Source organism: Hydra viridissima, unplaced genomic scaffold (assembly GCF_058129835.1).
Source record: "Hydra viridissima isolate aposymbiotic clone 2 unplaced genomic scaffold, HvirCarnegie_v1 scaffold_1, whole genome shotgun sequence".
Lineage (NCBI taxonomy): Eukaryota > Metazoa > Cnidaria > Hydrozoa > Anthoathecata > Hydridae > Hydra > Hydra viridissima.
The window spans coordinates 11,650,282-11,660,874 of record NW_028324300.1 but is presented as its reverse complement, the minus strand read 5'-3'; the positions used below and the strand labels follow the sequence as shown (position 1 = coordinate 11,660,874).

Below are 10,593 nucleotides of genomic sequence, written 5' to 3'. Positions count from 1 at the left end.
TGAAAAAGAAGGACATGTAAAGCATAATAAAGGACAAATGTGACAAATAAGATTTTACTAAATTTTGCAATTTCTAAAAGTGAAAATTTGGGTATCAAAACTTTTTCCGATCAAAGATTTTTTTAAGGAAACCCTATTTAAAATTTGATTTTACATAAGAATACACCTTTTCTTAAGCTTTTAGAAGAAAAAAAAATTCTCGCTGTACCCTAACGACCATGGGATTTTTTCGTTTTGTTTATTTCGGAGGAGGGGGGGGAGTTCTCGGGTTTTTATTCTTAAACCAATTCAGAAATAGCCTTAACATAATAGTAAGGAGAAGTCGCATATACCCTGGCAAACATTCACTTCTGAAGAAGAGATTCTTTTGAAAGGCAAATTTATCACTAGTTTTTTTAAAGATTTTATGTATAAATGTTTTTATTATTTAAAAACTAATTAGGGACATTATAAGTACACGCTAAATGTAATAAGGGCATATAAACTGGCCAGCATAGTTGTAGTTTTATTTGCACCATATCGATAAAATGTCTTCTGTCCAAAAAACCTCTCTTAACAACTTTTTTTTGTCATAGAACTTATTTGATGGCACATCAGATATCGATGATAGTCTTATTTATTACAATAACTATAATGAAAGTGATATCGAATCTAATGAAAATATATCTTAGGACGAACAGCTTGAAATGCACGATTTAAACTATCAAATAGAAAAAGCGTGTACTTATGACGCGGAAAACGTGAGTTCGGATGATGATAAAAGTAGCGAGGAGGAAGAAGCATTAACAGATAAAACTGTTAATCAGTTATTTAACTTTTCATCCATCACATTATTTAGGTTAAGACAAACTGTAAGTTCAAAAATGAAAAAATTTTAATTAACTAAATTTTCTTTTTTTTTTTTGACTTACACCATTTTGAATCTCACCAGCTCAAATAAAGCTTTTACATAAATTGAATATTTTTTTTCCTAAACAGAATTAATTTTTTGCAACAGAATCGCTTTAGTTAAATAAAATACTATGGAGATTTTTCTTTACTTGCGATGCAGTATGAGGTTTTTTTTACTACCACGATAAAAATCCCATTAAAAATGTTTATTCATCAGTAAAAATATCGTATCAAATATTTACTGTTATTAACAGATTTTTACTCCCCGCATAAAAATATACTTTTTTTAAAAAATATATTTTTGCACTATTTAATCTTTAAATTGCTTAATAATGTAAAAACCGATGATACATTATATATACTAGATGTCTAACTTCGATCCGAAAAGTGAAGCCGTGCAAGCCATTTCTAATTCGGGCAAAAACATGCATTTTTAACTTTTATTTCGCACGTCGGATATAGCTTTTGCTCCTATTACAAATGGGGGATTCAATTTGTAAATAAAAAAAGCAGCCTCACTTTTCGTCAAAATCCCGCAAGTTAGATATCTAGTATATATAATATACCATTGGTAAAAACAAACGTTGAACTTTCTTCTTATGTTTCTGGCGACAGGAACAGAAGATTTCCGTCTCACATTTAGTCGTCAACGCCTGTTGGGAAGTGGAAACCACTAAAGTCAAGCTTTAAATCTTCTTGCATACAAAATATCTTATAACGGTAACCGCCAGTGCCTTTCACCTCTTGATTGGCGCTGGCCTCCAAAAAAAACTTCAAGCAGCCACCAATTGGGAGATGAAAGCTATTGTAGGTAGAGACAAAGACTTTCTGCCCGCAAAAATACTTTGGGAGGCGGACGACAATGCTTTACACCTCCAAAAAGAGTTCGTGCTTCGGTATAATGCTACATTGCGGCAGGAAGGGATTATTAACGCTAATACGTTATATTACCATAAAAAATGTTTGATCAAAAAGTGCTCTAACAGAAAAGTGACGTAGTCAAGGATTGGCATGGACGGGAAGCAATCCACCATAATTATTAAAATTTCCCCCCAATTACAAAACCCTTACACAAAAACGGCCTGCATACATGCTGAATAATTCCTAAGAGCATAACCCAGAAGTACCCAGAAGCAGGCAAAAATAAAAAGATGTCAGAGCAAATAACCTCCACTGTTTTGAAGTTTCTAGTTAAAGATGAAATTTCACTACAATTGTCCACTGGTAGACTTTTTATTTTTCATTTTTCTACTACTACTTGCTGCAATCTTTTATTTTAATTTTAGAAGGATCACTTCAAGCTGTTGTAATAAAACCAACCTGTCTACCAATCCTCATGTCTTTCGAAACTCAACCTTAAACTCTTAGAATCAAGCAGTGCTAAGTACCATTTACCAACAATAAAACCTCTCAGTTTTTAATAGCTTTTTCTGATATACAAAACCTTTTCTGTTGTTTCTGGGTTTAGATTATGTCTTTGTTTAGTGACAACTCTTCCAGAGGTAGAAAATGCTTTTTCTGAAGGAGCAGAGGTTGCTGAATTTGTTAATGCTCCTCTTGCCAAATTTGAAAGAAGTAGCAGCTACCTTTCAATTTTTTTCCACCAGACAATTTGTATCTGGTGGTGCCATTGCCAAGGAAAAGTATTCATTAAATTCTGATCTCAATTGCTCAATTGTCTCTTGGCTGTAACAAATTCCAAATGATGTGAAGATTTGATTTATTAAATTCATCCTATTCTCCTCACAAGGCTCAATAATTAATGATACTTTGGGCATAATCTTATCTTTTCCCATAGCTTTGTTTCAATGTTTGAGCTCTGATAAGATCTTGAAAACAATTATTGTTAGAACCACGATATTAAAGCAAATCTTGTGGATATTTTGAACTTCATAACAAAGCTAGTAAATATTTTTTTGCAAAAGGTGCACTGAAGAAGTTAAAAAGTATTTTATTATGTTTATTCCTTTTTAATAAGAAATTAAAAAAAAATTTTGTTTAAACATTATTTCTATAAATTGAAATAGTGATTTAACAAAATATACAGTTGCATAATTACAATAGTTAAAGAACTACCCAATCATTATTCTGTTTTAACATCAACACAAACTGATATTAAAACAGAATAAAGTTTGGAAAGTTGCAAAAAGCATCTCAGCATTTTGTTTCTTAGTAGTAACTCTCTCAGAAATTCAATGAAAACTAAAAAAGAAGAACCAAAATTTTTCAATATGCATTAATTCCAAATGGCGCATTCTGGCGCATTATGGTGCAGCGATTTTTCTTTGGTACTGTTTAGTATACGTTCATATTGAAGATTTAGCCTGGAGAAAAATATGAGAATTAGTTAATTATCAATAAAGTTGAGATTTCTATAATATTTTAAAATTTTTCCTGTTTCACAATTTTATTTTATTTTTTTAAATTTTTTGCTAACTAGTTATAAAATTATATATATGCTAAACTATACATGCTTGAAACATGAAATTTTGAATTTCTTTTGGTTGAAATATTTACTATTGCTAGAAAATCATAAAAGAAAGATTGGCAAAGTCCGCTTTTCGATTTTTTCTTCCTGATTGCCCTAAGTGGATGCGTAGTACTATTTATTTTATTTTATCATAGAAGCGCGATCCAATGCGCATCTTTTAGAGATTATTTTCGGTCCCGTAACATTAAGCGTCGTTCTGTTCTTCTTCTTTTAAATCGCTGCAAAATGGTGGGTACTAAGCAAATTCGTTACATATATCTTATCATCTCTATCTCATGGAATCACTGTGATCGTTACCGATACATAATTGTTTTGTTTGCTTAAAGAAGCTTTAGTGTTAAACGTATTGGTTTTTTTAAATCCCTGATGCATTTGGGAAGTTTAGGTTGTAATATAAAAGTTGAAAGTTTGCTATTAAAATGTTTTAGGGCCGTGTCCGCACGAAAACTGTCAAAAAGGCTTCAAGATTTATTATTGAAAAGTACTATACTCGGCTCACTCATGACTTTCATACAAACAAGAGAATTTGTGAGGAAATAGCGATTATTCCAAGTAAAAAATTACGAAACAAAATAGCTGGGTAAGCAATGCTGTTTTTTTATTATCCTTATTCTTATGCATGATCTGTTTAAAATCAAAATTCGTATATATATTTAACCTTAGTATTCTCTTAAATGTTGCACAATTATCATCAATAGAAAATCAACTCATGCATTTTTATCACATTTGCACACTTAAAACTTCTTTTGAACAGTACTAGTACAAGAAAGTTCTTGTTTAATAATAATCAAGAGTTTCATTATATTAGTAATAAACATACTTTATGATTTTATAGATTTAAAAGTCATAAATCTATGTAACACAACAGGCAATATCATAGTTATATCTATGATCTATAATTAGTCTTTTTACATTTAGCTTCTAAATTTCAGCTTGCATATCATTCATGCAGGCCTTTCATCCTTTGAAATATGATTTTAATTTTATATCTGTAAAGTATCTTAAAAATATTAAAAGTTAAAATAATGAAAAAGCATTTTTAAGATAGCTTCTTGAAAATTATAACTTTTACAAAATATGTACCAAAGTGCCTACCAAATTAAACTAATAACTGATGAAAATATTGTTTTCACATTCACTCACATCAGGTGAATTAAAGTTTTTTTCAAATTTTATATATAAGGCTGCTGTAATAATTTTTTTTCTCATTTTCTTGAACTTTTTAGTGTTATTGATAATTTATTTGAATGGAATGTTTAAAAAAATTTTTTTAAAAACAGTTCATTTGATTCTTGATCAATTTTATTTATCAACTTCCTGAAAAGTAGAAAGTTTAATAATTAATTGCTAATTGGATAGTGTTGTTTTAAGTTTTACTAGTTGTATAAGTAAAATTTTACTTAAGAATTATGGGTATTTTAAGAATTTTTTTTACTAATTTGACATTTACAGGTTTATAACTCATTTAATGAAACGTATTGAGCTTGGACCTGTTCGTGGAATCTCAATTAAACTTCAAGAAGAAGAAAGAGAACGACGTGATAACTACGTTCCTGAGGTAATTTTTCTTTTAAGGTCTATGTCTAAGTTTCTCTATGGTTTAGAGCATGAATTTTTACTAAAGAAATAAGTATTTAGTACTAATGCCTTTTTAGTAGTTATTCTCTCACAATATTTTATAAAATGACACTGAATTCATGATGATGTTTAAAGCTGGGAATCTCTCTGATAAAATTGACGAGAATAGTTTGCTTTATCTGATTTTCAGTTACCTTTTTTTTTTGTATACTGAGCTTAACTTAATTTTTTGATATGTTGATAAATTTTTTTTTTTTTTTTTTTTTTTTTTTTTTTTTTTTTTGTATATTAAGCTCAATTAACATTTTTTAAGCATTTAAAATTTCTGTTTTAAACAATAAAGACTTATTAAATAATAATATAGGTTTTTAATATATTGTATATTAGTTTGTATAAGTTCTAAAATTTTGAATGTGGTTATTAAAAAAAAAATAGTGGAATTCCTTTTCTTGAAATACAAGTTGTTGTTTTTTTTTTTTTTCAATAAACTTAATCTCAATCACACTAAGCTGATTGTGTCCTTTTAAAAGAAAATGTCAATAGTGTAAAAAATTAAAATTTGCTGTAAAAAGTTAATAAAAACAAAAAGGTTTTTTGTTAATTTAAACTAATCATTTCTTTTGTTAAGTCTTACTAGGCTTGTTTATGATAATGACAATTTAAAATGACTTCAATGCACCAGATTTCTTTAATACATGGTTTGTATTTTTAATGGTGTATGATGATGTTTATAAGCTGGGAATCTCTCTGAATTATAGTGACGAGAAAAATCTGCTTTATCTGACACCACATAATTTAATCTTATTTAAATATTAGTTTGTTTTTCTTTTTTTTATCTTATTTTTTCAATGGTGCAAGAATTCCTTTGTTTAGATTTCTGCTTTGGAGCAAGAAGTTATTGAAGTTGATCCAGACACAAAAGAAATGCTTAAAGTCCTTGTAAGTTTTTTAGAATAATCATTTGACTTAATATTAAAAAAAGTAGTGATAAAGTGTTTTTGTAGTAAAGCAGTAATTATTAACAAAGTTTAAAACTTATCTATTTTAGGATTTTGCAGACATTCCCAATTTACAAATCACACAACCAATCACTCCTGGTCTCCGTGCTGCCCAGAAATAGTTTGAGTGATAAATGTAAAATTCAAATGTCGTTGTTTTTCTTTACTGTTACTTATCCAAAAAAGTTTAGCTATGAGCAGGCCAGAAAATAATCAAAAAGAATTAAGCTATAAAAAGGCCAAAAACTAACGCTATTAATAGGTTTTTCAATCACAAATTCTCATTTAGTTAAACGAACTCTTAGTTAATCTAAGCAATACACTTAGTTCAGACTGCCGTTATCCACAATCCCGCACGGGATCAGTACGTCTGAAATCCACCAACTCTTGAATTGGTTATTCAAGTTCCGTAGTGTGGTATTTTTAATTCTACAAAAGTAGAGTTGTCTGGGTTATGACCTTAATTCGTACTGTTTTTCCTGCGCGGGTAGTAATATATTTACATGAGTTGTCAAGCAAGTTTTAAATTACCTGGATATTTAACATTTTTAAAAAGTTTTTGCCAACTTATTTTTCAGCACTTAATTTCTCTGAAGACAAATCTAGGCATTAAGGGTCTGCGTCTCGTTATCTTATTTAATCGAGACGATCCTAAAAGCTTTGTCCCGATTAGCGACAAGTATTGAGACAATTTTCAATCGAAATCCGAGACGAGATGTCCCGGACAAAAAAGGAGCTTTACAATTTCCCGGAATTTACATCTTTTTAACGAGACATAACGAGATATACTAGTTAATCTTTAATGTGAAATTTAAATAATGAATTTCTGACACAATTACCATTATTTATTTCAGCTGCTATTATTGATATTGTTATACCATCTACATAAACACAGCTTTATAAAAGTTAATGGTAGCAACTGAAATCAGGGGGGAAAAAATATTTTTGGGATAGTATTTAACTTTTTCCACTAAAATATCGTGTAAGAAGTGGATAAATATATGTCCAAGGGCTAAGTTTCTGATCATTTAATATTGTTTACCGCCGAGGTCAGTATTCACTTCTAATGCAAGAGTTTGTTTTACACTCACCTAATTAAGGGAAAGATTTTATCCAAAGTGTCTTCAACTTTTTTGATCTATAAAACGTTTGACTTTTTTTAAAAAGTGTACTTTTTGCAGAGACTAACAAGAGAGCATGATGTTCAATACCTAGTTCTTTTATTTTTTCTCTTTTCCTTTGCTCTCTAAGGACCACCCATTGTTTATGGGGTTTTCCTGAACCAAAATGGCTACTTTTATTGGTCATAAGATTTTCTTGAAGCCATTGGTCTTCTTTTTCTATAAAAGAATCATAATTTCTACCACATTGTTTTAGTTTTTTTCTTCACTTTTGAAATAAATCTATCTAAAGTAGCATTAGTTAATGTTCTATTTGCTAATTTCTTCAGTTTTATTTGATTTCGTTAAGGTGGCTCACCCCCATTAAAAATCAAAAAAAAAATTTTTTTTTTTTTTGGAATTATGTTATTTTAAGCATCGAAGTACAAAATCCATAATATATTTTTACTATTATATGCTTAAAAAGTAACAAAAAATACCATTTTTGTGGTTAATACAGTTTCCTACTCCTTAGCAACGTCATAGCAACGGTATAAACAACAAATTTATTTATTACTTCTGGAAGGTTTCAACTTTAAGTTTTGAAGTATTTTTCAATTTTAGATCTATTATACTTTTCTACTGTTCTGTAAAATATAATATTTCTTAAAAATATGCTCCGTAGCATTAATACAATGTAACTGAACTGAAAACTATCTATCTGGATATGGCAAACAAAAGAAATAATATTAGAAATTTAAAGTGAAAATATCAAGGAAATATGTATACATGGAGAGCAGAGGAGGTAAATGGTCGTAGCAGAAAATTAGAAACAACAAGTGTATCAAAGCTTAATAAATAGCATGACTTAAATGCTGCAACAAATTGTGATTCCAAAGTTGACAGTTTTTTCTTTATTTGTAACTTTAGAACTATTAAAAAAGTATTTGAACAGTATTCTACATGCAGTGAGTGTAATACCAAGCTAACTATTTTTCATAATGAATCTATAGGTATGGGATTTTCTATTGGAATTATAATACAATGTCCAAACTGTGACTTTGAAAGTACATTTTATTCATCACCATCTATAAATCGAAGTGCTTCTAGTTCAAAACTAGTGACACAATTCAGAACTTTGTTGAAATGGCTATAAGACAAAATAAAAATAACCTACTGAGTATAGGAAATTCTGTAATAGCTGTACTTTACCATTGTACAAACTTTCCATATGAAGTCACTCGTCATCAATTTTGTTTAAAAGTGAAAAACAGTTGGTGCAAATGGCAATCAGATAACGTTATGGGTAAAACAAGCTATGGATAAAAAAATTAATTTACCTGTGACAATTATGGAGGAAATTAAACCTATTTTTCAAGAATTGTCAAACCCTGAAACGCTAAGAAAGTGTTTACATGGGATGACACAAAACTGCAAAGAGTCATTGAGTAGTTTCATTTGGAAGTGATGCCCTAAAACTACTTTTACTGCAAGGAAAATTCTTGGAATATCTGTTTATTCTTCTATTTTAAATTACAATGATGGATTTTCTTCTTTAAGTTGCATTTTTAAAATGCTTGGGTTTTCTGGAGGTGTTAATTTCGAAAAAAAGAGCTTACAAAAAAGATAAAAAGTGATAATCAAGTATGTCAAGAAAATTGACTGATATTAATAAAAAACGAAGAAAACATACAAGATCAATAAATGAAGGTTATTTAGACATTGAGAAAGAGAAGGATGATGTGAACTCTTATGCTAGTGGCAGTTTTTAGTAACTTTTTATAAAAAAAACTTTTTGTTTTTGTTGTTTGTTTTTTTAATAGTGTTTTTTAAGACTTTCTTATTTTAATATGTTTTTCTTACGAAAACGTTAATATCTTCAGTTTGGTTAAAGCTTATTTCTTCAAATTTTCACAGTATGTGTATTAACTTATTTATGAGGGCTGGAACTAGAATTGTAACATTTTAAGTATAAATGAGTTAGTTTCAATGTAGTTTTTCAGACTGACACAGGCTATTAATTGATTTCGGCACATTTATTGCTGCCATTTTAGTTTTTTTTAACATTTGAAAAAAATTTTAGTTCCAGCCCTAAAGCAACTATTTAGCTACAATTTGGCAAAATATGGTGTAATAAGTGCAAATTTTACTCAAGATATCATTGTTTTAGATAAGGTAAGATTTTAGACAAATTATGCTGACTCAGCATCAAAAAATGCAAATTTAATTTTTATTTTGAAAAGTTAAAGTTTTAATGCAATTTCCTTATATAAAAAATTAAAAACAAGTTTAGAAACTTTATAAATAAAAAGTTAGACTTAATGGGGGTGAGCCACCTTAAGTAAATCCTTCCAAAATGGTAATTTATCCACTCCTAATTCACGTATATTCGGGATAAGATCTAACCTTTTTGTTGTTGTTGTTTTTTGTTTATATAAAAATGATACAGAGTACTTAAAAATGTTTCTGATATATATCATTAATATATATCAGAAACATTTTTAAGTACTCTGTATCATTTTTCACTTTACACTGTTTAACATTTTATGTTATAACTTCTTTGACAATTACCACACTACGTTCCCTATAATGTTTAAATAAATAATACTACTTGTATATTATACAGGAAATATTGAAGTTGTTAAGTAATGCTATTTAAAATATCTAGCACCTCTTGAATAGTAAATCATTATTCAAATTAAAACATTTAAACAAATTTCTAAGTAGCATATGATGATAAAAATGTTTCTTGAAACTATATTTGATATGTTGAAACAAGTCATACAAGTAAAAAACTCAAATTCAAGATACAAGTAAAAAACTCAAATTCAAAAAATATATAAAGTTACAAGATTATCTTCAAAGTAAATATAGACTTTAACTTAAATTAAAAGTTCTCCATTTTTACTAAATAAAAATCTCTAATTTTTTAGATTTCTTTGAAAATAATATTAAAATTTTTAACTTCTTTTAACCATAAAATGTAAAATATAAGTTTTATTAAAAAACTGTTTTTACTTTTTAAATAAATGATCATTCTAATTTAATATTATTTAAAAAAGAGCACTATATTTACCAAAAAACTGTGAGGGTTTTAGTGCCATTTCTTTGCTGTTTTGAGTCACTGTGCGTCATTTCTGGCTAGCAAAACAAACTTGGTTGGCAAAAAATTTTCTTCACTGCGAAAGCGCGAGTAAGATATCTAGTTAATATTAAGGGTCTGCATCTCGTTATTTTTTTCCAGGAAACTTCTCGTCTCGTTACGCTTTTCCCGGTTCATTTCAAGAAAACGATTCCGAGACGCAGACCCTTAGTTAATATAATTGATCTGTCTCGTAACGTTTCGTTATTATCCGGGACACAGTTTTTAAATTCCGAGAAAAAAATTATGTCCCGATTTATAACTTTATTCCGGGATAATTGTTTCCTTTGTCTCGTTATTTTTTTCCGGGAAATTTCTCGTCTAGTTACGCGTTTCCCGGTTCATTTCGAGAAAACGATTCCGAGACGCAGACCCTTACTAGGCATCATTGAA

The 10,593-nt window shown here is 28.8% G+C and overlaps 1 protein-coding gene and 1 non-coding gene across 2 annotated transcripts; both read left to right on the top strand.

Moving 5' to 3' along the window:
• Positions 1 to 3,501: 3,501 nt before the first annotated feature.
• LOC145188063 (small ribosomal subunit protein eS17-like) lies at positions 3,502 to 6,106 on the top strand. Its single transcript, XM_090074743.1, has 5 exons — positions 3,502 to 3,610; positions 3,811 to 3,962; positions 4,835 to 4,940; positions 5,834 to 5,899; positions 6,009 to 6,106. Exons 1-5 carry the CDS (start codon positions 3,608 to 3,610, stop codon positions 6,078 to 6,080), a joined length of 399 nt encoding a protein of 132 aa, XP_089930869.1. The 5' UTR covers positions 3,502 to 3,607; the 3' UTR covers positions 6,081 to 6,106.
• LOC145188434 (small nucleolar RNA SNORD79) lies at positions 5,671 to 5,751 on the top strand. The gene has a single exon (XR_013847070.2). It is a non-coding gene; the product is annotated as a small nucleolar RNA SNORD79 (small nucleolar RNA).
• Positions 6,107 to 10,593: the final 4,487 nt, after the last annotated feature.